A 24888-nucleotide genomic window follows, 5' to 3' on the forward strand; every position below is an offset into this window, starting at 1 on the left:
AGAATGGTCAATAAGCTATTTAAATTCGTTGTTGACGTTGAAGTTTTAGGTGTTTTTGGCAGTGAGGAGGATGCTATTACCTCAGTAAAAGATCTGGATTATTTGGTAAGTTGGGTGAATAAATAGCAGACAGCTTTTAATTATGACAAATGTAAGGTAATATATGTGGGATATCATTTGAATTGTAAAAATAATTTTGATGGAAAGAACCTTAACAGAGTTATGGGAGAAAAATATGTTGGTGTTCTGGCTCGTCAGTCTTTTAAGCCATCCAAGCAATGTGCTGTTACTAGTGCCATGGCAACAAGAATGTTAGCTTGTATCTACAGAAGTATTGACAAAACGTCTTAAATTGTCATTGATTAGGATATATTTAAAGTACTGTTATTTTTGGGTTTCTTACATTAGAAAGGACTTTTCATTGTATTAAAAGGTTTCAGAAAGCTAGTAGGATGATGCCTCTGATGGGTTGTCACATGAGCATGAGTTAAGATTTCTGAAATTGTTTTGACTTAAAGATTTAAGAGTGGATCTGATTTAGATTTTTAAGATTCTTGAGAGAATTAATTATGTTGATGTACATTTAACAATAAGAATGGTAAACAGAAACGTAAACTTTGATAGGGCAGGAGTCATCTTCAGCTAAGCTTTATTTTTCTGACAGAGTGATTGGCCTTTGTAATGGGCTGCTTCCAAATGTGGTAAATGCAGTAATTTAAGGACTGGTTTTGGATATTTCTGTTTTAAACGTTTTGTGTACTGGATGCAATAGCCTAGACAGGCCAACAGGTTTGTTGTAAAAGAGAAATAACTGTATGTGCTGATGTCATTACAACTCAGTTACCTGTGCTTTTACAAGGAATGATGACTGACAAAAGGGTATTCTTTTATTTGTTTAAAAATTCTGAAAATGGGCAAATGTTTTTTAAAGTGCCTGTAATTATCAGTATGGTCCATAGAACTATCAGCTGCGATTGTATCAACTGTGACATTTTTGAAACAAACTTTTGAAAGTTTTTGATGTTGTGCAGATGATGCAATACCTGAAAGTAATGTGTTTAAAGAAAGTTTGGAAAATTGGAATTGTATTAATGACATTTTTTGTCTGTGAAAGCCTTGTTTGATAGTTAGGATTTATTTTGTGGATAATAGTAATGTGATGAAATATTTCCAGACTTATCCTTCTTACCAAAAAAATTGGGCTGCTTCTGAAGGTGACTGGACATTGTATGTAGTCATCTTTCCTTCCATTGATCATCTCTTTTGCAGTTTTTCTTTTTTGGAACAGATGGCATAGTATTTTATGGGCTGTGTACTTCTTTCATGACTTGTTTCCTTCATCCTTGCCCGGATGTGTTAAAATACTTCTGGCTTATCTATTCATTTGTCTGTTGGACATGACTGTCACCTCCTATAAAGTTTTTCCTCTTGTGGCTTCTGTCGCTTTCTACCATTGACATCCTATTACAGTTGGGAATGTAGATGACTCCAAGCACCTTTGTGTCACATTGCTTATATTACATTGCATTTCTGGACTTCATTTACCTGATAGTTGTCATTATGTTGTCTCAAAGAATACTCCTTTCCCTAAAATTCTACATTTGGTAGGGTATAACAAAAAGTCTTTCTGCCCATACTAAGTATCTACTGTTGAGATGGGGTTTTCACAGGACTGATTTGTCAGTTTGTATATTTTGCCTTCAAGGCCTTATTGCTACCTTTAAAAAAAAAAAAAAAGCACAAAGTATATATCTTTGTGTGTGCACCTGGCCGTATCATGCGGACTTATTTAATGGTAACTCGTACAGTTTCATTTTACAGATATTTGTTCAGTCCATTATCTCTGTTGTTCTACTATATACAAATTTCCATTTTCTTCTAGTGGAGTATTAGAACCTTTGTTTTCTCAGTACCAAGTTAATGCGTATGTCAATACAGAAAAGTCCATTTTTGGGTTGTTATCCCACTGTGTGGATGCACATATTGTTCAGAAGTAGGACTACTTTATGGTGTAGTACAGGCCACATTCCACACCGTGAACTGGATCATTCTTGGGGAAATGACTAGCTGTATGGTCTTGCATTCTTCTTGGGATGTAGATCTGAGATGTCCTCCGTAAATTTGCTTATTTTGTTAGCTACTTCTCACATACTATATGGTTTCACTTGTTGCAATATCTGTAGTACACAGATACAGTTTGCTGATTCCATGAAAGTTACAGGCTTGTTTAGCAGTTTTTACATTCTGCCTGTCTTTACAGCATCATGTAGGAACTTCTTTTGAGAGTACTTTCAGTCAGGTTAAATTGTGTGGCAAATCCTGAATGTTCTTGCATTAATATACTAGAGTCATAAATAATAATAATAATTGTATTTAGTAATGATCAATACTGTAGTTTATCAGATGCTTATTCTAACTTTTATTTTCTGTAAAACAGAAACTTGTGTTTCTGTTTTACAGAAAATAAAATAAATAAACATTAACACTTTTCTTTTTTGTCTGAATTTATAGTAGCTGGTTCTGTTAAAAACACAAAGTACATTTCAGAACTGAAATTGTGTATGGGTGTATACACACACACACACACACACACACTAATTTTGTCTGACTTGTCAGGAAACTGAAGTTTTCTAAAAACAACAAAAATAAACAGTGGGAGTCACTACCATTCCTTCCACAAATTCCCCGAACCTTCCCCCTCCATCATAAAAGAAAAAACCCATCATACATTACAAAAATATAAACAGTTTAAAATTACACTCCCAAAAAATCAATGAGACAGATACAACTATAATTTAAAATGACTTATAGTGTAAGCCCAAAGTAACTTATGTATATTAGGACCAGTTATCTGGGGTAGCACCAAGCAGTAGGAGAGAGAGGTTTTAGTGAAACAATCTTATCACTCAAGACATGCTGAAATATAACCTGGTTTATTGGCTTCATAAAGTTCTTGTTTAAGTGGCTGTATACTAAGTGGAAATTTAGTAAAACCACAATGCTGATGTAACCTGCTTAGCTGAGAAAGTTTTTTTTGCTGTAAGCTGATGTAATCTCTGTAGTTGAGAAAGTTTTTTGCCCTTGTAATCTGATGTAACCTGTATAGTTAAGATAGTTTTTGTCCCTGTAAAGCTAGTGTGATGTATAGTTAAGATAGTTTTTCTGCATTCTTCAGTTCATATTTAGCATGGCATAGTTTTGTTGCTACAAGTGATCCCAACAAACAGTTACCGAAAGATAAGTAACTTTTACACACTAAATGTTTTTCTGTCTCTTATCTCAATCTGTGAGTGTGTTTTTCTGTCTCTTATCTCAATCTCTATGTGCATGTATATATATCTATATATCAATATTTTTTATTTATTGCTGAACAGTAAAATTTAATAAATTTTAACTTGTTTGTCCTCTAGTGGTATATACTAAGGTATAAGAAACTAATGTGAACCTTCAGTATGTGTAGTAAGTAGCTTTAAATAATAGGTTATAGTTGAGTTCTACAGACCTTGTTGTATGTAGTAAGTAGCTTTAAATAATAGGTTATAGTTGAGTTCTATAGACCTTGTTGTATGTAGTAAGTAGCTTTAAATAATAGGTTATAGTTGAGTTCTATAGACCTTGTTGTATGTAGTAAGTAGCTTTAAATAGTAGGTTATAGTTGAGTTCTATAGACCTTGTTGTATGTAGTAAGTAACTTTAAATAATAGGTTATAGTTGAGTTCTATAGACCTTCTTGTATGTAGTACTTATCTTTAAATAATAGGTTATAGTTGAGTTCTATAGACCTTGTTGTATGTAGTAAGTAGCTTTAAATAATACGTTATAGTTGAGTTCTATAGACCTTGTTATATGTAGTAAGTAGCTTTAAATAATAGGTTATAGTTGAGTTCTATAGACCTTGTTGTATATAGTAAGTAACTTTAAATAATAGGTTATAGTTGAGTTCTATAGACCTTCTTGTATGTAGTACTTAGCTTTAAATAATAGGTTATAGTTGAGTTCTATAGACCTTGTTGTATGTAGTAAGTAGCTTTAAATAATAGGTTATAGTTGAGTTCTGTAGACCTTGTTGTATGTAGTAAGTAGCTTTAAATAATAGGTTATAGTTGAGTTCTGTAGACCTTGTTGTATGTAGTAAGTAGCTTTAAATAATAGGTTATAGTTGAGTTCCGTAGACCTTGTTGTATATAGTAAGTAACTTTAAATAATAGGTTATAGTTGAGTTCTATAGACCTTCTTGTATGTAGTACTTAGCTTTAAATAATAGGTTATAGTTGAGTTCCGTAGACCTTGTTGTATGTAGTAAGTAGCTTTAAATAATAGGTTATAGTTGAGTTCTGTAGACTTTGTTGTATGTAGTAAGTAGCTTTAAATAATAGGTTATAGTTGAGTTCCGTAGACCTTGTTGTATGTAGTAAGTAGCTTTAAATAATAGGTTATAGTTGAGTTCTATAGACCTTGTTGTATGTAGTACTTAGCTTTAAATAATAGGTTATAGTTGAGTTCCGTAGACCGTGTTGTATGTAGTAAGTAGCTTTAAATAATAGGTTATAGTTGAGTTCTATAGACCTTGTTGTATGTTGTACTTAGCTTTAAATAATAGGTTATAGTTGAGTTCCGTAGACCTTGTTGTATGTAGTAAGTAGCTTTAAATAATAGGTCATAGTTGAGTTCTATAGACCTTGTTGTATGTAGTACTTAGCTTTAAATAATAGGTTATAGTTGAGTTCCGTAGACCTTGTTGTATGTAGTAAGTAGCTTTAAATAATAGGTTATAGTTGAGTTCTATAGACCTTGTTGTATGTTGTACTTAGCTTTAAATAATAGGTTATAGTTGAGTTCCGTAGACCTTGTTGTATGTAGTAAGTAGCTTTAAATAATAGGTCATAGTTGAGTTCTATAGACCTTGTTGTATGTAGTACTTAGCTTTAAATAATAGGTTATAGTTGAGTTCCGTAGACCTTGTTGGTTTGAAGAATATTCATGAAAGGATTAATTCTTACAATGGAGAGGTCAAAGTGCACATTTTATAACCTGTTTGCAGCATTCAAAATTTTATTAATTAAACTATTTCACTGTCAATGTATATGAATAAACTTAGTATCAAAATAGCTACTATATCAAATTTTAATGTTATATTAAGTTTTTAATTTTAGAATGAAATATTTCAAAGAAATGTTCAATCTCTTATAGTGTGAGTCTTCCCACTTCTCTAATTTATTTACAACCCCTTTTAGAAGTGCATAAATTACTTTATCATATTTATTTTAAAGTTTCAATACCCGTATTAGTCGTCTTGAAAATACATTTTTACTTCATCATCATGAAAATTACTTTGTACTTAGAGTAGTCAACATAATAACTCCATATATTGATTTACAAAATTTTAGTAAAAATAATTGAACATTCCTCTTTTTGTTGTTGTTGCTACAAAATACTTGTAATGTTTACTGAAAGCTTGCCAAATTTTAAGTTTTAAGTTTCTTCAGTTATAGTATCTGTATCTTCATTATTAGAAGATTGTGTGAAATACATGAGCCTGTTGTGGAAGGGTTAAACACACACTAATGAATTCAGTAGGAACACATTCATTGGATAATAAACAACAAGTATAAGCTGTATAATTTAATACTTGTAGAGTTTTAATTGTGCTTGCAGTTTCTCTGAGCTTTAATTTTTAATAATTTAAATATTTCTATACACATAAAATGTTTACTTCAGGTTCTTCATGATGCTGTAAAAATTAATTTATGGAGTGAAATTGTGTTTACTTTTCAATCTAGTCTAACTTAGAGAGGTTTATCTGGTTATCAACTTCCTCTTCACTAAATAAATCGTTGGCAGCTATCTTGAGTCAAGGATATATAATTCACTTATCCTTGCTATAGTTTGTACATGCTGTTTCTTCAGGGTCTTAACCACTTGAAACAAGGAAGGTTAGCTTCAGCTGGTTTGCATAATGCATGATATCGTTTTACTATGTATTTCTCTCTCAAGCATAATATAATATATCTTAGCACTTATTCTTGTCATCAGTGTAGCATGCAGAACATCATGTGATGGACCATTTGTTTCCTGAAGACTAGGCTTAGCTTCTTGTGTACAAGACAAGTTACTTGTTATTCAACTCTGTAACAAACTAGAAACATGTTTAAAAACCACATGAAGGTACTATTTTGATTACGTGGACATCTTGAATTTATGGTAATCTGTGTCCTACTATCATATTATGGATGTCAGTTATCTTGGCTGCTGTTGTTCTGGAGTTCAACATTCATGCTCTTCTGATAAAGCAGTCTTAAATTCATACTTGCATTTAATTTTTGTAGTAAGTCTGACATGTCCAACAACTTTTACACGTATGATGTTAATACAAACTATGAATGAAGTTGGTGTATTTGGGTATGTCTTAAGCATCACTGTATTGACTAATATACCACAATAGGTATATATAATACACACATACGGAACTTTATAAAACTGTAAGTACACTTCTTAAAATACTGAGTTTCATTGAAGCTAATAGCGTTATTCTTGTGAACAGAAAACAGTGATTAAAATTAAACTAGCTTTCTGTTTTACATTATTTAATATTCAATTATATTTTAAATTCTTGATTTTAATGTTATATTTTTTCAGGAAAATGCTGAACTAGTTCGATCTGTAGATTATGAAACGGTCACGACATTTGGTAGTCCCTATGTAGAAGCAATCAAGTCGTTATGGGCAGACCCTGGAATCCAGGAATGCTACGACAGACGGAGGGAATACCAACTTACAGATTCAGCAAAATAGTTAGTACCAGTGAATCTGAGTTACTTATGTGGTACAGCCTTAAATAAAAAATTATGTGAACTTTACGACTCTTCAATAAGTGAGAAATTAAGAATATTAAGCAAAATATGTGAAAGAAACAAAAATTGTCTTCTCTGTAATTAATTCCTTTTTATAAATTAAAACAACATATCACCTACCTAATATTTCATAATGGAAATTTAAAAAAATTACGAGAAACACCTGCCTTATTAAAATATTTGGGTGGTATCGAGTCCACCATGCTCACTACGCCTCTTGTATTTCATTCGTTTAAGACATATTTTATAGATGTTTAATCAATGATTTATAATTTCTGTTTAAAAGTTGTTTGTTTCTATACAGTTGTCACTGATTAACTTTTTGCTGTATTAGATTTTTTATAATACACAGTTTCTCACTCTTAGTAGTTCCTTTGATAGGTATTTATTTCTGGATATGTGTTAAGAAGTTAAATCATTATTTTTTGTTAGATGTGGTAATGATGTTATTTTAACAAGGAGTTTCTGATTTAACCACAGAACATTTGCTAAACTGGTTTCAGTAAGTTAAATATAGGATTTTGTATTTATTGCAAGTTTTTTATAATACAGCTTATTTTTATGAGGAAGTTAATTGTGTAAGAAAAGTAGGGTACTTGTTGGTAACTTTCACAGGGTTAGAGTAGAGTTTCACTGAACACTGGCTTGTGACCATCACTTGTACTGCAATTTCAATAGAGCACTGTTTTCTTCAGAAATTCTTATGCTATTTTATGGAATTTCTGAATTATTTTTCCCTCACCATATAGTAACCTAAATTGTGTGAATAATATTATGGCATTGTGTCTAATTTTGTGATATAGCAAACTGATTATTTAATGATTATATTTCAAAAATGTTCTTTTCAATTCATCAAAGGTAAAATTTAAAATATAATTGTAATGTAGAGGCCTAAAGCATTCTTTGATTTTGCACCTCGCGATAATAGATTGCACTTTTTGTCTATTCAGGGCTCATCAGCACAGCTTGGGTTGGAAAACCAGAGAAACATAGCTAGGTTTGTCAATATAGTGATGTGTTTATAACATTTGTAGAGTTTTTAACTTCTCTGTAATTTTGATAATTGATACATGAGTTAAAGTGGGAAAAGTTCACTGATCATTCTAAATTTTATTTTGAGGTTAAATTTTTACTTTTTTTCAACTATCTCTGTGTGTGTGTGTGTGTGTGTGTGTGAGTGAGTGAGTGAAAGGCAACAAATCACATCAGATGTCTATAGTAGAACACTTGTAACAAACAATCAGATTGCAGGCATGTAGCATGGGTTCAAATTCCAGTCACATCAAACATGTTTACCAATCCAGCCATATGGGCATTAGAATGTAACAGTCAATCCCACTTTTCATTGATAAAAGAATAGCCCAAGAGTTAGCGGTGGGTGGTGATGACTAGCTGCCTTCCCTCTAGTCTTACACTGCTAAATTATGGATGGCTAGCACAGATAGCCCTCATGTAGCTTTGCACAAAATTCAAAACAAACAAACAAACAAGCATGTGGAAAAGTGTAAGGTGAAGTTATAATCAGTCATACAAGTCTAGATGTTCCAAGTGTTGGAGTACCATTTGTTTTGAGTTTCTTGAATATGTAGACTAGTTAATCTACTGAAATATTTTGCAATTTTATTTGTTTGGAATTCAAACTTTTTGTGTTCAACATACTTTTAATGTGTATATATATTTGTTTTAACAGTAAAAACAAATGTTGGGCTATTAGAACTTATCTGCAGGTATTTCTCATCCTTATTAACCTGGTCTTAGTACATCTGTGTGTGCATGCATATATATATTTATATTTCAAATGGAACTTTATATTAGAATATAAGCAACCTATTCCAAACAGAAAAGCTAAATACTGATATTATGTAAGTTATATTTTCAAAGAAAATAAGAATATTCTCAGTTGCATAGTATTCAACTTCTTTACTATGGTACATTCCTTTCACAAATTTATTCAGGTGCAAAGCAAAAGATTAATTTGAAAGATTGCAAAAATTAGTGTAATGGTCTTTCTCTATGTGTAATCAAAGTGGCTTAACTTGACTTCAAAGTAAATGTATCTGTTCAAGTTGCAACTTGCATAGTGCTATGACAAACCAACAATCAGGAATAAGATGGTAGAAAAGTGCAAGTCAGGAGAAGGTAGCAAGAAGACACTGATTATCCCTTTGAGTACAGTAAACTCCATCATTGAGAAATGAAATGTGCTTTATATTATCCAGATCAGGCAGCCCTTCCAAACAAAGAGTTGGGCAAGCAGGAAACTGATTAGGGATGTCACTGTGAAGTCAAATTTGACTAAAACGTTTGCAGAGTTCCATGTCTGGGATAGAACTTGGGGTGCAAACACCAACAATATCCCAGTATCCAAACAAAGCTGATTTGTATGGGTGAGTGGCAACAAAGGACCCATTACTGGAAAAAGTTATCTTAAATCTTGTATAGTGTTTGTAACAAAGCGTGTAAATGATGCTATAGATGTGGCAGGTGGTTTTGTGTTCTGATGAGACAAAAATTGAGCCTTTTTGTCTAAATTCCATATATTTCTCTGGCATGAACCATTCCAACTGCCAAACATGGTGGTGGCAACATCATGTTATGGGGATGGCTCTCATCAGCAACAACTGGAAAGCTTGTAGGGATTGAGGGGAAGTTGGATGGATGGTGCAAAGTAGAAGTGAATCCTAGAAGAAAACCTTGAATCAGCCAAGAATCTAAAACTGAATCAAAACTTTACATTTCAGTAAGACATTGGCCTGATGCACGATGCCAAACACATACTTGTATGGTTTCAGAAGAAGAATGTGGATGTTCTGGAGTGGCTCAGTCAAAAACCTGATTTGTATTCATTGGAAAATTTATAGCAAGACTTGATGATTTCAGTCCATCAGCAATCCATAATGAACTTATCAGAATCAGAGCAATTTTGTTGGGTCGAGTGAGTAAACATTACACCATTCCATTGTACAAAGCTGGTAGAGACCCATTTTAAAAGACTTGCAGTAGTGATTGCTGCTAAAGATATTTCTGCCAAGTACAGTGGAGCGCCATTAAGCTGCGGTATTTGGGGGGTCAACCTGCTTAACCACGGCTTAAACCTTTGTGACTGAAAAGCCAAAGTCGCCAACAGCTCCGCCGAGGAGCCTCATCCGGGCCATTGCGTGATCATTATATCGGATTATCGAATTAAAAATAATACTTTAATTATTGATCACTTTTTTCATGGATTTACCATACATTTAACTTTAATGTATGGAGAGGTGCGATTCTGTAACAATGGCGACCTCCATAAAGCTGACATAGAGAGCGGATAAGATAGATTAATGGTCGATTTCTATTGTAATATATTTTATTTATTTCCCAAATTAAAGCAAATCCTTTTTAAATATTCCCTTGAAGTTATAAAGCCAGGATTAAATTCGTAAGCCGCGTTTTTACACAATCTTAAATTAGTGGTGAGCTGTGATAATCCTCACTCACATCGCTCACAAGACTTGCTACAGCGGCTTAAGCGATTTCGTGGTTTACTGGTCCGCTGCTTAATGGTGCTCCACTATACTAACTTAAGGGGCTGAATATTTATGTAATTAGCAAATTTCAATTTATATATTTTCATTGCAGGTTTCGCTGACATTCAACCTCATTGACACACAAGTGTTAAATTTGATTTATTAGTTTTGAGTAAAAACCAGTTCATTAAACAAATTGTTTACATTATTTGTATTTTATCAGAATATGATGTTGGCTGAGGTACACTGTTCAACAGGTTATCCCATTAACATCCTCTAAATGTGCTACATTGATTGAAATCATAATTATACAATAGTTTGTTTGGCAACCTAAAAGAAATCTACAAGTTAGTAAGCAGTATAAGTAACTGCATTTGAAATAGTTTGAACCACAGGATCTGTACCTCAGCTAAAAGTAGTGTTTTCTGGGTGCAGGTGTTTATATACATGTATGTACGTATTTCACACAGGATCTGTACCTCAACTAGTGTTTTCTGGGTGCAGGTGTTTATATATAGGATTTCACACAGGTGTACCTCAACTAGTAGTGTTTTCTGGGTGCAGGTGTATGTATGTACGTATTTCACACAGGATCTGTACCTCAACTAAAAGTAGTGTTTTCTGGGTGCAGGTGTTTATATATATGTATATACGTATTTCACACAGGATCTGTACCTCAACTAAAAGTAGTGTTTTCTGGGTGCAGGTGTTTATATATATGCACGATTTCACACAGGATCTGTACCTCAACTAAAAGTAGTGTTTTCTGGGTGCAGGTGTTTATATATATGTATATACGTATTTCACACAGGATCTGTACCTCAACTAAAAGTAGTGTTTTCTGGGTGCAGGTGTTTATATACATGCATGTACATATTTCACACAGGATCTGTACCTCAACTAAAAGTAGTGTTTTCTTGGTGCAGGTGTTTATATATATATATGTATATACATATTTTACACAGGATCTGTACCTAAACTAAAAGTAGTGTTTTCTGGGTGCAGGTGTTTATATATATATGCATGTACGTATTTCACACAGGATCTGTACCTCAACTAAAAGTAGTGTTTTCTGGGTGCAGGTGTTTATATATATATATATGTATGTATTTCACACAGGATCTGTACCTCAACTAAAAGTAGTGTTTTCTGGGTGCAGGTGTTTATATATATATATATATATATATATATATATGCATCACGTGATTTCACACAGGATCTGTACCTCAACTAAAAGTAGTGTTTTCTGCAGGTGTTTATATATATATATATATTTATATATATCAACTAAAAGTAGTGTTTTCTGGGTGCAGGTGTTTATATACATGTATATACGTATTTCACACAGGATCTGTACCTCAACTAAAAGTAGTGTTTTCTGGGTGCAGGTGTTTATATATATGTATATACGTATTTCACACTCAACTAAAAGTAGTGTTTTCTGGGTGCAGGTGTTTATATATATGTATATACGTATTTCACACAGGATCTGTACCTCAACTAAAAGTAGTGTTTTCTGGGTGCAGGTGTTTATATACATGTATATACGTATTTCACACAGGATCTGTACCTCAACTAAAAGTAGTGTTTTCTGGGTGCAGGTGTTTATATACATGTATGTACGTATTTCACACAGGATCTGTACCTCAACTAAAAGTAGTGTTTTCTTGGTGCAGGTGTTTATATACATGTATGTACGTATTTCACACAGGATCTGTACCTCAACTAAAAGTAGTGTTTTCTGGGTGCAGGTGTTTATATATGTATGTACATATTTCACACAGGATCTGTACCTCAACTAAAAGTAGTGTTTTCTGGGTGCAGGTGTTTATATATGTATGTACATATTTCACACAGGATCTATACCTCAACTAAAAGTAGTGTTTTCTTGGTGCAGGTGTTTATATATATATATATATATATATATGTATGTACGTATTTCACACAGGATCTGTACCTCAACTAAAAGTAGTATTTTCTGGTGCAGGTGTTTATATATATGTATGTATGTATTTTACATGGGATCTGCACCTCAACTAAAAGTAGTGTTTTCTGGGTGCAGGGTAAGGAATAAGAAATTTTGGTGATTGTTTCTTGGAGGTGTTGTGCATACACTGTTGATAAGAATGAAATGAGCTGTATTCAAGTATGCATTCCATGTGATTGAAGTTTATTTCAGTTTTGAATTATGAGCACTTGATAAAAAACATGGTTTCATAGTTACCACACTACTTTAACTGCAATGGCCATGCATAGAAATTGATTCTCTTTTTTTTAAATTTTCAAGTCATATTTTGTGATCTTTTTTCATTGTTATTTTGAGGTTAGTATCCTTGTTCTTAATCCTCTGATCTAGTGGAAGGCTACTACTACCATCACCACCATCTTTGCCATCACCAAACCAATTTTGAGTGCTACCATACTATCTTTGAACATGACAGATGTGCTTGCCTTAACAAGGGATGTCAGAAAGTCCACCATGATTGCATCAATAGCAGCTGCAAAAAGTAGCAAGTCAAATATATCAGATTATTACACATGCAGGTAATGAAGGGAATAATGTTGATTTATAGTAATGTGACAAAGAGTTGCATGCATGGCTTACACTATTTGCTAAATATTTATTGGCTGGAAGTCTGGAAAATGGGTGAAATGGTTGACAAAGAAGAATACTAACGTAGTGGACCCATTGGTTACACAACACGTACTCTAATCAACTATGGAGTTTCTGCTGACAGTATGGCCAGTCATGACTTGACCAACCTTTTTCCAGTGTGGAAACTTAATTATTGTGTCGAACTGTAAGCTACCTCCTGCACAAGTTTTAGCAAAATTGGATAAATCCCAGGTTTTATGTTTGATCCCTGTCATCAAGACATCTTTGTTGAGGAAGAAACCCTGTGTTAATAATGTTATATCTGTGATTTTTACTAATTTGTAAATACATTAAACATAGAAGCAGTGTATGTTCATGCAACTAGAAAAATTAATGGGTGTTACTGATGTTTTCCTAAGTATCACACACAGTTTATTTAATTTATCAGTTAACTTGTGAATACTCTTATAAAATAAACCTGAGAGAAGTTATTACGCATAGTATTATTAATTCATTTTTTTTATTCTCTCAGTTATCTAAGTGACATTGACAGAATAGCAGCACCAGGATATCTCCCTACTCTGCAAGACATCCTTAGGGTTCGAGTCCCTACAACAGGCATCATTGAGTATCCATTTGACCTTGACTCCATTATTTTTAGGTTAGTACATTAACAAGTAATATACATGTTTGTTTAAGGGTTAAGTGAAAATTATGTATTTATATTTTACATAAAGTACTTTTTCAGTTTTTATTTATTGTGCACGTTATTTCTATTTTTGCTTCTTTCAATTTTCTCTAATTCTGTCATGTTCTGTTTCTAGGGTTGGCATCAGACTTATGATTGTCTTGTTTAAATATACTTTTATTAATATTTGTTTTAAATGTTTAACTTCCTTTTTTCTTCTAAAAAAATAATTCACCTTACTGTACAGAATTGTTTTTTATTGATGTTAATTATACATTTTTTTGAAATTCTAAGATTAATAAAGTACTCAAATGCATACTGCAACTATGCTTTAAGCTTTAGATTTCCTAGTTTTATAACTATGGTGTGGTGAGCATATTTATAATCAGTTGTTATGTAAGGAAATGTATGCTTTGTCCATTTTTAAGACAAGAACAAAATTTAAAAACGATTATGTAATACATGTAGTATATGTGCGTTCTTTGAAATTATCATACATGTGTGAAAATAAAATAAGTAATTCTGTAAGAAGTATTTTATTTACAGGCATCTAGTTATTTAATTCAACAATAATACAATATTCATAATAACACTATCTATTTTCATTAGAATGGTTGATGTTGGTGGTCAAAGGTCTGAAAGAAGAAAATGGATTCATTGCTTTGAAAATGTCACTTCTATTATCTTCCTGGTCGCCTTAAGCGAATATGATCAAATTCTTTTTGAGTCAGATAATGAGGTAGGACTAAGGCATAAACCTTTTTCTATTCACAAATAATAAAGTTTTTAATTGGTAATGTAGAAAATATTCTTATGAGTAACTCTATAAGTACTGATAGAACTATTAATAGGATTGAGAACCTTTCTCTGGGAGATATGGATCATCATATCTTAATAATTATTAATGACATGAGTTATTTTTGGAGAACAAAAGACTTGCATCAAAAGTACTGCATTAATCCTTTCACTACAGATAAGTGAAATTGCACATCAACATTTTAGAGAGTTACATTCAAAATGTCATTACTATTTTATATTTATAAAGTAGTAGTTTATATTTTTTTATTTACTTCTTAAAATTTTACAGTGGTTACGAGGTTGGTCAAATCGACTGAACCCATACAGAGATTTTATAGTAAAAAAAATAACATGTAAAATATAGTTTTTTCTTTAAGAAATGTTTGATAATTATTCAGAGGTTATAAATATTTCACATGTAAAATTTGAAAAATACCTTGCATGAGAGAAACGACTTAAAGTAAAAACTTGAATTTAAAAACCTGATATTTTGCATACTAAAACCGTGTCTTATCTGTACAATTTTATGAAGATTTATTTGCTAATTTAAAAGTTATAGCATAAAAACTAAAATAAGCACAAAATGGTTATGAGGTCATGTCTGACACTGAACCTGTGTTGAGATGATTAAGGGAATTATATTTTAAGCACTTGTTGTCTCAGTTAGAAAGCCGGTGAAATTATGGTTATAGGAAATTGTTTGTCTTGTATGTGTTGTTATTCTGTGTTACTTGGGCCAAATGTAAGTACTGTGTTTCTTTTCTTTTGGTATATTTGTTGTTGTTACAAAAGTAATTGAAATGTGAAAATTAGAAATGTGTTAGGTTAGATTGGGTAACTTAATACAAAATAATAAAAATTCTTCATGAAGTGTACTTGCAAACAACTTGTTATATCGTTTAGTATGGTAATGTTTGCTGTGGGATTTTCAACTTGTTTGACACGATTATTAGTTTGACATGGTTCAAAGGGCAGTAATAAAGTATTGATGGATGTAGACTGTTACAAACTTTAACCTATTAAGGATAGACAACAGACAGTTGTATTTTCCTGGCATGACTTATCGTCATTTTAGAAAGGAAAAGGGTAAATGTATTTCTTTCCAGGTGGTGTCATGGTGTCATGGTTACAAGGTCATTATAGAAAAAAAATGATCAAAAATACTCCTGTGCATCAGAAAATTTCCAAAGTACACATACAAAATCTTTATAAACTCCAGATAATTATCAAATCTATTTTTAGAAAAATACTTGATAGTGAAAATAACGGATAACATATAAAGTCTCCATGTGTACTGTCAACTTGATCAACCTATGTTTTTGTTGTTCCAGAATGACTACAGATTATAACACAAATGTTTAGTCTAAATACTTCAAATCTCATAACCTGATACATTTATGTATATTTATTATATTGACCTTTCAGCTGTCCTGGCTAACATTATAGAAGTTGCAGTGAAGTGGCACGTTTGCACTTGTGTTATTGTATGCAGTAGTATAAGACTGATCTTTACAAAGTGACATGTCGTAGTTGTGTTTCTAGTGGACCAGTATTTTGTAAAATACAGTTACATTGTGGTTATAATACATAATATCAGTGTATAAATTATTAGTATTTACAAATAAGTTCTTAAAATTCTGTTGTTTTTCCTGAAACACAGAACACTAGATAAAGAAATATAACAAACAGTTTTCTTCTATTTATGAACTTTGTACTTATTTGCTACTTACCATAGATCACTAATATTTATCAACTTTTGCATGTGGAGGATGTGAAATGAAATTTTTAGGTTTTTTTTATATATACATTTTGAAATAATGAAAACCATAAATTATTATATCAATACCACCGAATTCAATTATAATTTATCAAGCTTAGTAATTGAATTGTATTTGAATTTTAAAAAAATATGAACTTTCAAAATTCCTAAATTCTTAACCATTTAGAATCTAGCATGAAAATAATGAGTTTGCTGTCAAATATTGTGTATAACCAAGTAACAGCTAAGAATGTCTCGTCAGTGGCTTACTCAGCTTCTCTGAAAACACATGTACACCTTGGTTGATTAAATAACCAAGTAACAGCTAAGAATGTCTCGACAGTGGCTTACTCAGCTTCTCTGAAAACACATGTACACCTTGGTTGATTAAATAACCAAGTAACAGCTAAGAATGTCTCGTCAGTGGCTTACTCAGCTTCTCTGAAAACACTCATGTACACCTTGGTTGATTAAATAACCAAGTAACAGCTAAGAATGTCTCGTCAGTGGCTTACTCAGCTTCTCTGAAAACACTAGTGTACACCTTGGTTGATTAAATAACCAAGTAACAGCTAAGAATGTCTCGTCAGTGGCTTACTCAGCTTCTCTGAAAACACATGTACACCTTGGTTGATTAAATAACCAAGTAACAGCTAAGAATGTCTCGTCAGTGGCTTACTCAGCTTCTCTGAAAACACATGTACACCTTGGTTGATTAAATAACCAAGTAACAGCTAAGAATGTCTCACAGTGGCTTACTCAGCTTCTCTGAAAACACTCATGTACACCTTGGTTGATTAAATAACCAAGTAACAGCTAAGAATGTCTCAGTGGTCAGTGGCTTACTCAGCTTCTCTGAAAACACTACATGTACACCTTGGTTGATTAAATAACCAAGTAACAGCTAAGAATGTCTCACAGTGGCTTACTCAGCTTCTCTGAAAACACATGTACACCTTGGTTGATTAAATAACCAAGTAACAGCTAAGAATGTCTCAGTGGCTTACTCAGTGGCTTACTCAGCTTCTCTGAAAACACATGTACACCTTGGTTGATTAAATAACCAAGTAACAGCTAAGAATGTCTCGTCAGTGGCTTACTCAGCTTCTCTGAAAACACTCATGTACACCTTGGTTGATTAAATAACCAAGTAACAGCTAAGAATGTCTCGTCAGTGGCTTACTCAGCTTCTCTGAAAACACATGTACACCTTGGTTGATTAAATAACCAAGTAACAGCTAAGAATGTCTCTCAGTGGCTTACTCAGTGGCTTACTCAGCTTCTCTGAAAACACATGTACACCTTGGTTGATTAAATAACCAAGTAACAGCTAAGAATGTCTCGTCAGTGGCTTACTCAGCTTCTCTGAAAACACTCATGTACACCTTGGTTGATTAAATAACCAAGTAACAGCTAAGAATGTCTCGTCAGTGGCTTACTCAGCTTCTCTGAAAACACTCATGTACACCTTGGTTGATTAAATAACCAAGTAACAGCTAAGAATGTCTCGTCAGTGGCTTACTCAGCTTCTCTCATGTACACCTTGGTTGATTAAATAACCAAGTAACAGCTAAGAATGTCTCGTCAGTGGCTTACTCAGCTTCTCTGAAAACACATGTACACCTTGGTTGATTAAATAACCAAGTAACAGCTAAGAAGCTTCTCTCTGAAAACACATGTACACCTTGGTTGATTAAATAACCAAGTAACAGCTAAGAATGTCTCGTCAGTGGCTTACTCAGTGGCTTACTCAGCTTCTCTGAAAACACTATGTACACCTTGGTTGATTAAATAACCAAGTAACAGCTAAGAATGTCTCGTCAGTGGCTTACTCAGCTTCTCTGAAAACACATGTACACCTTGGTTGATTAAATAACCAAGTAACAGCTAAGAATGTCTCGTCAAAACATGTACACCTTGGTTGATTAAATAACCAAGTAACAGCTAAGAATGTCTCGTCAGTGGCTTACTCAGCTTCTCTGAAAACACATGTACACCTTGGTTGATTAAATAACCAAGTAACAGCTAAGAATGTCTCGTCAGTGGCTTACTCAGCTTCTCTGAAAACACTCATGTACACCTTGGTTGATTAAATAACCAAGTAACAGCTAAGAATGTCTCGTCAGTGGCTTACTCAGCTTCTCTGAAAGTAACAGCACTCATGTACACCTTGGTTGATTAAATAACCAAGTAACAGCTAAGAATGTCTCGTCAGTGGCTTACTCAGCTTCTCTGAAATCACTCATGTACACCTTGGTTGATTAAATAACCAAGTAACAGCTAAGAATGTCTCGTCAGTGGCTTACTCAGCTTCTCTGAAAACACTCATGTACACCTTGGTTGATTAAATAACCAAGTAACAGCTAAGAATGTCTCGTCAGTGGCTTACTCAGCTTCTCTGAAAACACATGTACACCTTGGTTGATTAAATAACCAAGTAACAGCTAAGAATGTCTCGTCAGTGGCTTACTCAGCTTCTCTGAAAACACATGTACACCTTGGTTGATTAAATAACCAAGTAACAGCTAACTCAGCTTCTCTGAAAACACATGTACACCTTGGTTGAAAGTAAGAATGTCTCAGTGGCTTACTCAGCTTCTCTGAAAACACATGTACACCTTGGTTGATTAAATAACCAAGTAACAGCTAAGAATGTCTCGTCAGTGGCTTACTCAGCTTCTCTGAAAACACATGTACACCTTGGTTGATTAAATAACCAAGTAACAGCTAAGAATGTCTCGTCAGTGGCTTACTCAGCTTCTCTGAAAACACTAGTGTACACCTTGGTTGATTAAATAACCAAGTAACAGCTAAGAATGTCTCGTCAGTGGCTTACTCAGCTTCTCTGAAAACACTAGTGTACACCTTGGTTGATTAAATAACCAAGTAACAGCTAAGAATGTCTCGTCAGTGGCTTACTCAGCTTCTCTGAAAACACATGTACACCTTGGTTGATTAAATAACCAAGTAACAGCTAAGAATGTCTCGTCAGTGGCTTACTCAGCTTCTCTGAAAACACATGTACACCTTGGTTGATTAAATAACCAAGTAACAGCTAAGAATGTCTCGTCAGTGGCTTACTCAGCTTCTCTGAAAACACATGTACACCTTGGTTGATTAAATAACCAAGTAACAGCTAAGAATGTCTCGTCAGTGGCTTACTCAGCTTCTCTGAAAACACATGTACACCTTGGTTGATTAAATAACCAAGTAACAGCTAAGAATAACCAAGTCTAAGAATGTCAGTCAGTGGCTTACTCAGCTTCTCTGAAATCACTCATGTACACCTTGGTTGATTAAATAACCAAGTAACAGCTAAGAATGTCTCGTCAGTGGCTTTCTCAGCTTCTCTGAAAACACTCATGTACACCTTGGTTGATTAAATAACCAAGTAACAGCTAAGAATGTCTCGTCAGTGGCTTACTCAGCTTCTCTGAAAACACATGTACACCTTGGTTGATTAAATAACCAAGTAACAGCTAAGAATGTCTCGTCAGTGGCTTACTCAGCTTCTCTGAAATCACTCATGTACACCTTGGTTGATTAAATAACCAAGTAACAGCTAAGAATGTCTCGTCAGTGGCTTACTCAGCTTCTCTGAAATCACTCATGTACACCTTGGTTGATTAAATAACCAAGTAACAGCTAAGAATGTCTCGTCAGTGGCTTTCTCAGCTTCTCTGAAAACACTCATGTACACCTTGGTTGATTAAATAACCAAGTAACAGCTAAGAATGTCTCGTCAGTGGCTTACTCAGCTTCTCTGAAAACACATGTACACCTTGGTTGATTAAATAACCAAGTAACAGCTAAGAATGTCTCGTCAGTGGCTTTCTCAGCTTCTCTGAAAACACATGTACGCCTTGGTTGATTAAATAAATTATATCTCAGGAAATAGAAAAGAGAGAAGGCTCTTATTTTATATTGTAGCTTATCAGAACTGGAGTTTATAATGTGTAAGGAACTATATACTTAGATATCACAAACATCTGTGTAATCAAAACTGAAGAACAGTCAGAAAATGTGAAACTTTTCCTTAAATTCTTTACTAATAAGAAATTGTAGTATTTGCTATTAAAACTGCAAATAAATTATATCTCAGGAAATAGAAAAGAGAGAAGGCTCTTATTTTATATTGTAGCTTATCAGAACTGGAGTTTATAATGTGTAAGGAACTATATACTTAGATATCACAAACATCTGTGTAATCAAAACTGAAGAACAGTCAGAAAATGTGAAACTTTTCCTTAAATTCTTTACTAATAAGAAATTGTAGTATTTGCTATTAAAACTGCAAGTCATATCAACTACAACCTGTAATGGTCACAAGTTTACAAGTTAATCTGATCAGGTAGCTAGTAGCAAGATGGCTACAAAAAATGTTCCAGAACAATAACTGTACAATTTTGATGAGTGCAAGTACTGTTAATGTCAGTATTCTGTGAAAATCAAGTTACATTGTGAGCTCGAGTGTGAAACTTCTCAGATGTATTTGTCACAATAATGGGGAATTGATAATCAGGTTACATTGTGAACTTATGGTGTGAAAGGCTGAAATTTCTAACGTATGTTTATCACAATATTAGAAAATTGAATTGTTTAAAGAGTAACTTCATTATTTCTAATACAGAACAAAATTTTCTATAAAACCTGAAAGTTGGTTATTCTCTTCACAGGCATATTGTGAGGGGGTATCCTTTCTCTGACACGTTTAGCCATAAAACTTGTTTTGGTACAGGTAAAACTCCAACCAATGCTGAAAGTGCTGTTAGGAGTTTTCATTATTAAAACTGTAAAATTAAACAGAAGAGGTAATAGCACATTTCTTCAAACCTGTGAACTCATTACATGTCTTTTACCTGATATTATTTCACTTGTGAATCATTAGCATTACTTCATGTATAGGTATAAATAATTTTCTCTGAATTAATTGTACAGCACTGAAGGGCTAAGAAATTTTTAAAAGACCCATGGGCTAAGTAATAAAATGTATACACAAAACTCCTCTTGGGACTTAAATTTAGTCCCCCACATGGGACAACAGTAAGTCTTTAGATTTACAATACTAAAGTCAGGGTTTGATTCAGTGATACAACAGGTAGCTGGAAGTGGCTTTGTTGTAACACACATTCACTTTAGTTTAGTACCCCCATGGGACAACAGTAAGTCTTTAGATTTACAATATAAAGTCAGGGTTTGATTCAGTGATACAACAGGTAGCTGGATGTGGCTTTGCTGTAACACACATTCACTTTAGTTTAGTACCCCCATGGGACAACAGTAAGTCTTTAGATTTACAATATAAAGTCAGGGTTTGATTCAGTGATACAACAGGTAGCTGGATGTGGCTTTGCTGTAACACACATTCACTTTAGTTTGTTATTCGTGGCTGAACCATTTGCATGATCTCTATATGTAACTTTCTCTGTTTTTGCTGTAACACTGTGTGTGTGTTTCTATATTGGAATATTTTTGTTAAATAATTGTCTTTGTTATTTCAGAAGTGGCTAGATTTGGCTTTTATATACAAGATTGGGTTTGTTTTCATGTTTCACATGCTAGTTTGTTTAACACATGCTTTTTGATGCATGATTGAATGACTTATTTTGCTTCTATTAAATCTTGAGTAATATTTCTTTGTTACTTTCATACATTTTGTATTTTTAGGTCTTTAACCTTGCTTACATTTATATGTAGTAGTGATACACATGAACAAAGACATTTAGATGTAAGGTTTGTAAACTTGTTTTGTTGAATCTTATCATTTTTGTGTAATTTTTGACAAAGGCTGTTGTACACTGGCTTTTATTTTTCTCAATTTATCAATATGAACTTCTCATAAGTACTGTAGTTCCAGTGTATTCTGTGAAATCCATATTATTATATCTGTGTTATGTTGTATTTTGTTCTGCACTTTATTGTTGATTTTATACACGTGTTTGGGCCCAGCATGGCCAGGTAGTTAAGGTGCTCTACTGGTAATCCGAGGGTCGCAGGTTGGAATCCCTGGCATACCAAACATGCCCTTTCAGCTTTATGGATGTTATAATGTTATGATCAATCCCACTTTTCACTGGTAAAAGAGTAGCCTAAGAATTGGTGATGGGTGGCGATGACTAGCTGCCTTCTCTCTTGTCTTACACTGCTAAATTAGGGACGGCTACCTTAGATAGCCCTCGTGCAGCTTTGAGGGAAATTCAAAAAATAAACAAAGCTCATTTTCAATATATATATAATCCAACTGAGTAGAATTAATACATCTAACAAAAAATCATGAGACAAATCCAAGCTGGATCAATCCAAGTTTTAACATAAACCATAATAAATAAAATGGCAGCCAATCCAGTTGTGATAGTGAAAGATTATATTTAAATATTGTTAAGTGCTAGGCATGTCATAGTGGTTAGAATGTCTGACATGGAACCTAACAGCTCGCACATTTCGTGAAAGATGCACTTTACATTTTAAGGTCATGGGTACGATATAAGAGTTAAATAGCTTTGTGCAAAGTTAAAAACAAACCAAATTATATACGTTTAATTTTTCAGAATCGGATGGAAGAAAGTAAAGCACTTTTTAAGACAATTATAACATATCCCTGGTTTCAAAATTCATCAGTCATCCTGTTTCTCAACAAGAAAGATTTATTGGAAGAGAAAATAATGTACTCTCATCTTATTGACTATTTTCCTGAATTTGATGGTAAGTGTTAGTTAAATATTTTGTATTAATCAAACATCAGATACACTTAAGTGTAAGTTACTGGTTTCTTTTTGCTGGTAATATGGCGTGCTAAAGTCATATTTCAAAAGCTTAGACCCCATTTTACCCCATAAATTCCATCAAAAATCGTAATTATATTTAACATCTGTAATACAGAATTTATCTTGTAATAAAAACAGCTGCAAGTATCAGTCATGTGACAGGAATGTACTTTTATTAAAATTATTAATATTGACAAATCTGTTTTCTCAATGACAAATCAGTAGTACAAACGTTACACTGCTTCAGACGCAGTACATTAATTACTTTTGTGCTATTTCTATAACCATTGTAAGTAATTAGTTATTTCTTTCCTCTAATTTCATTAGTCCATAGTTTGCAATTTAGGCTTATTGCTTATACGTTTGACTACATTTTTATATTGGTGTACCCTTTTGATGTGGCAGTAACATGGTGCGTTTAGGTTGACACAACTACTTAGGTTTAATATAACTATATTGGAACACAAAGAAGTCAGTATTTCAGGTCCACCTTTTTTGTTTAAGTCAGAGTTTTTTTTCCATCAGTGTTATTGTGCCTTAATTTGTCTGAAACCTTATGTGAAAGCGTACATTCTAAAATAGTTTCTGTCCAGCTTACATCCATTAATATCATGCTAGAAGATAAACTTGCACTGCATGTTTGATACATGTAATAAGATTATGTACTATTGAAAGAATAACGGATTCAGACTGTGTTGAATGTTCGACCTCCCTTGTATAAAGTATATGGTGTATTGTGAGCCAAAGTCAGAAATTTGTTTTCATACATATAGCATTATTAACCCTCTCACATTAAGTAGGTTAAAGTGTATGTGCAACAACCTCTTACAGAGTTACATTCAAACTTAAACTACTTTATTATCAATGTTTATGAATAAACCTGGATTCAAAATGTAGACAGTAAATCAAATTTTAATATTATTTAAGTTTCAATTTCTTAATTTTATAAGAAAATATTAAAATGTGTATGGCAAATAATGATGAATTGTGTATAAAATAACAAACAACATTGTTATTGATTATTTGTTATAAATCAATGGCTCTTTTAATAATGGGCCTGGCATGGCCTAGCTCGTTAAGGCGTGCGCTTTGTAATCTGAGGGTCGCGGGTTCGCGCCTGAGTGCGCTAAACATGCTTGCCCTCCCAGCCGTGGAGGCATTATGAAGTGACGGTCAATCCCACTATTCGTTGGTAAAAGAGTAGCCCAAGTGTTGGTGGTGGGTGGTGATGACTAGCTGCCTTCCCTCTAGTCTTACACTGCTAAATTAGGGAAGGCTAGCACAGATAGCCCTCGAATAGCTTTGTGCGAAAATCCAAAAACCAAACCTTTTAATAATGTGATATTAATACAAGTTTGGAAGAGAATGTTAATAAATAAACAGAAACTTCTATATTTTAGTGTGTTCAGAATATAATATACACATGATAATTAGTAGTCCTACTAAAAATGCAGTTATACACTGTTTAATGTTTTATGTCAAATTTTGAGAAAATATTGTGCATGTGTAACACATGACATGGTTTTCAGTATTAGTAATCCATTGTAATTTTATAACCAAGCAGGTCATATGACATTCACAACTGTAAGATTGTGATGTCACTTGAAGCTTATTTCTTTCAAGAATGATGTGCAATAGTCTTTTTCTGAAACAAATACTCATACACTCAGACGATATGTCTTTAGATCTGGGATTTCTAAGGTGGCAATATCACTTGTATTTAATAGAATTATTAAATATTGTAACTTGGTACACAAGAAAACAATATGTATTTAATAGAATTATTTAATGTTGTAACTTGGTACACAAGAAAACAAACTTAGAGTGCAGTAACTCTCTTCAGTTAGTAACTTCTCTTTGAATGAGACTTCCCTAGAGATATTCCCTCTAATATCTCACAAGGCTTAACTATCTTGATACAATAAA

The 24888-nt window shown here is 33.2% G+C and overlaps 1 protein-coding gene across 1 annotated transcript in view; it reads left to right on the forward strand.

The window, feature by feature from the left end:
- The window catches only part of LOC143249926 (guanine nucleotide-binding protein G(q) subunit alpha-like), a 63298-nt gene that overhangs the window by 24576 nt on the left and 13834 nt on the right, over positions 1-24888 (forward strand). Inside the window, exons 3-6 of the mRNA XM_076500542.1 lie at positions 6637-6791; positions 13486-13614; positions 14251-14380; positions 22747-22900. Coding sequence (XP_076356657.1) covers positions 6637-6791; positions 13486-13614; positions 14251-14380; positions 22747-22900 — 568 coding nt within the window. The remainder of the gene's footprint in view (positions 1-6636; positions 6792-13485; positions 13615-14250; positions 14381-22746; positions 22901-24888) is intronic.

Source organism: Tachypleus tridentatus, chromosome 4 (assembly GCF_004210375.1).
Source record: "Tachypleus tridentatus isolate NWPU-2018 chromosome 4, ASM421037v1, whole genome shotgun sequence".
Classification (NCBI taxonomy): Eukaryota; Metazoa; Arthropoda; class Merostomata; order Xiphosura; family Limulidae; genus Tachypleus; species Tachypleus tridentatus.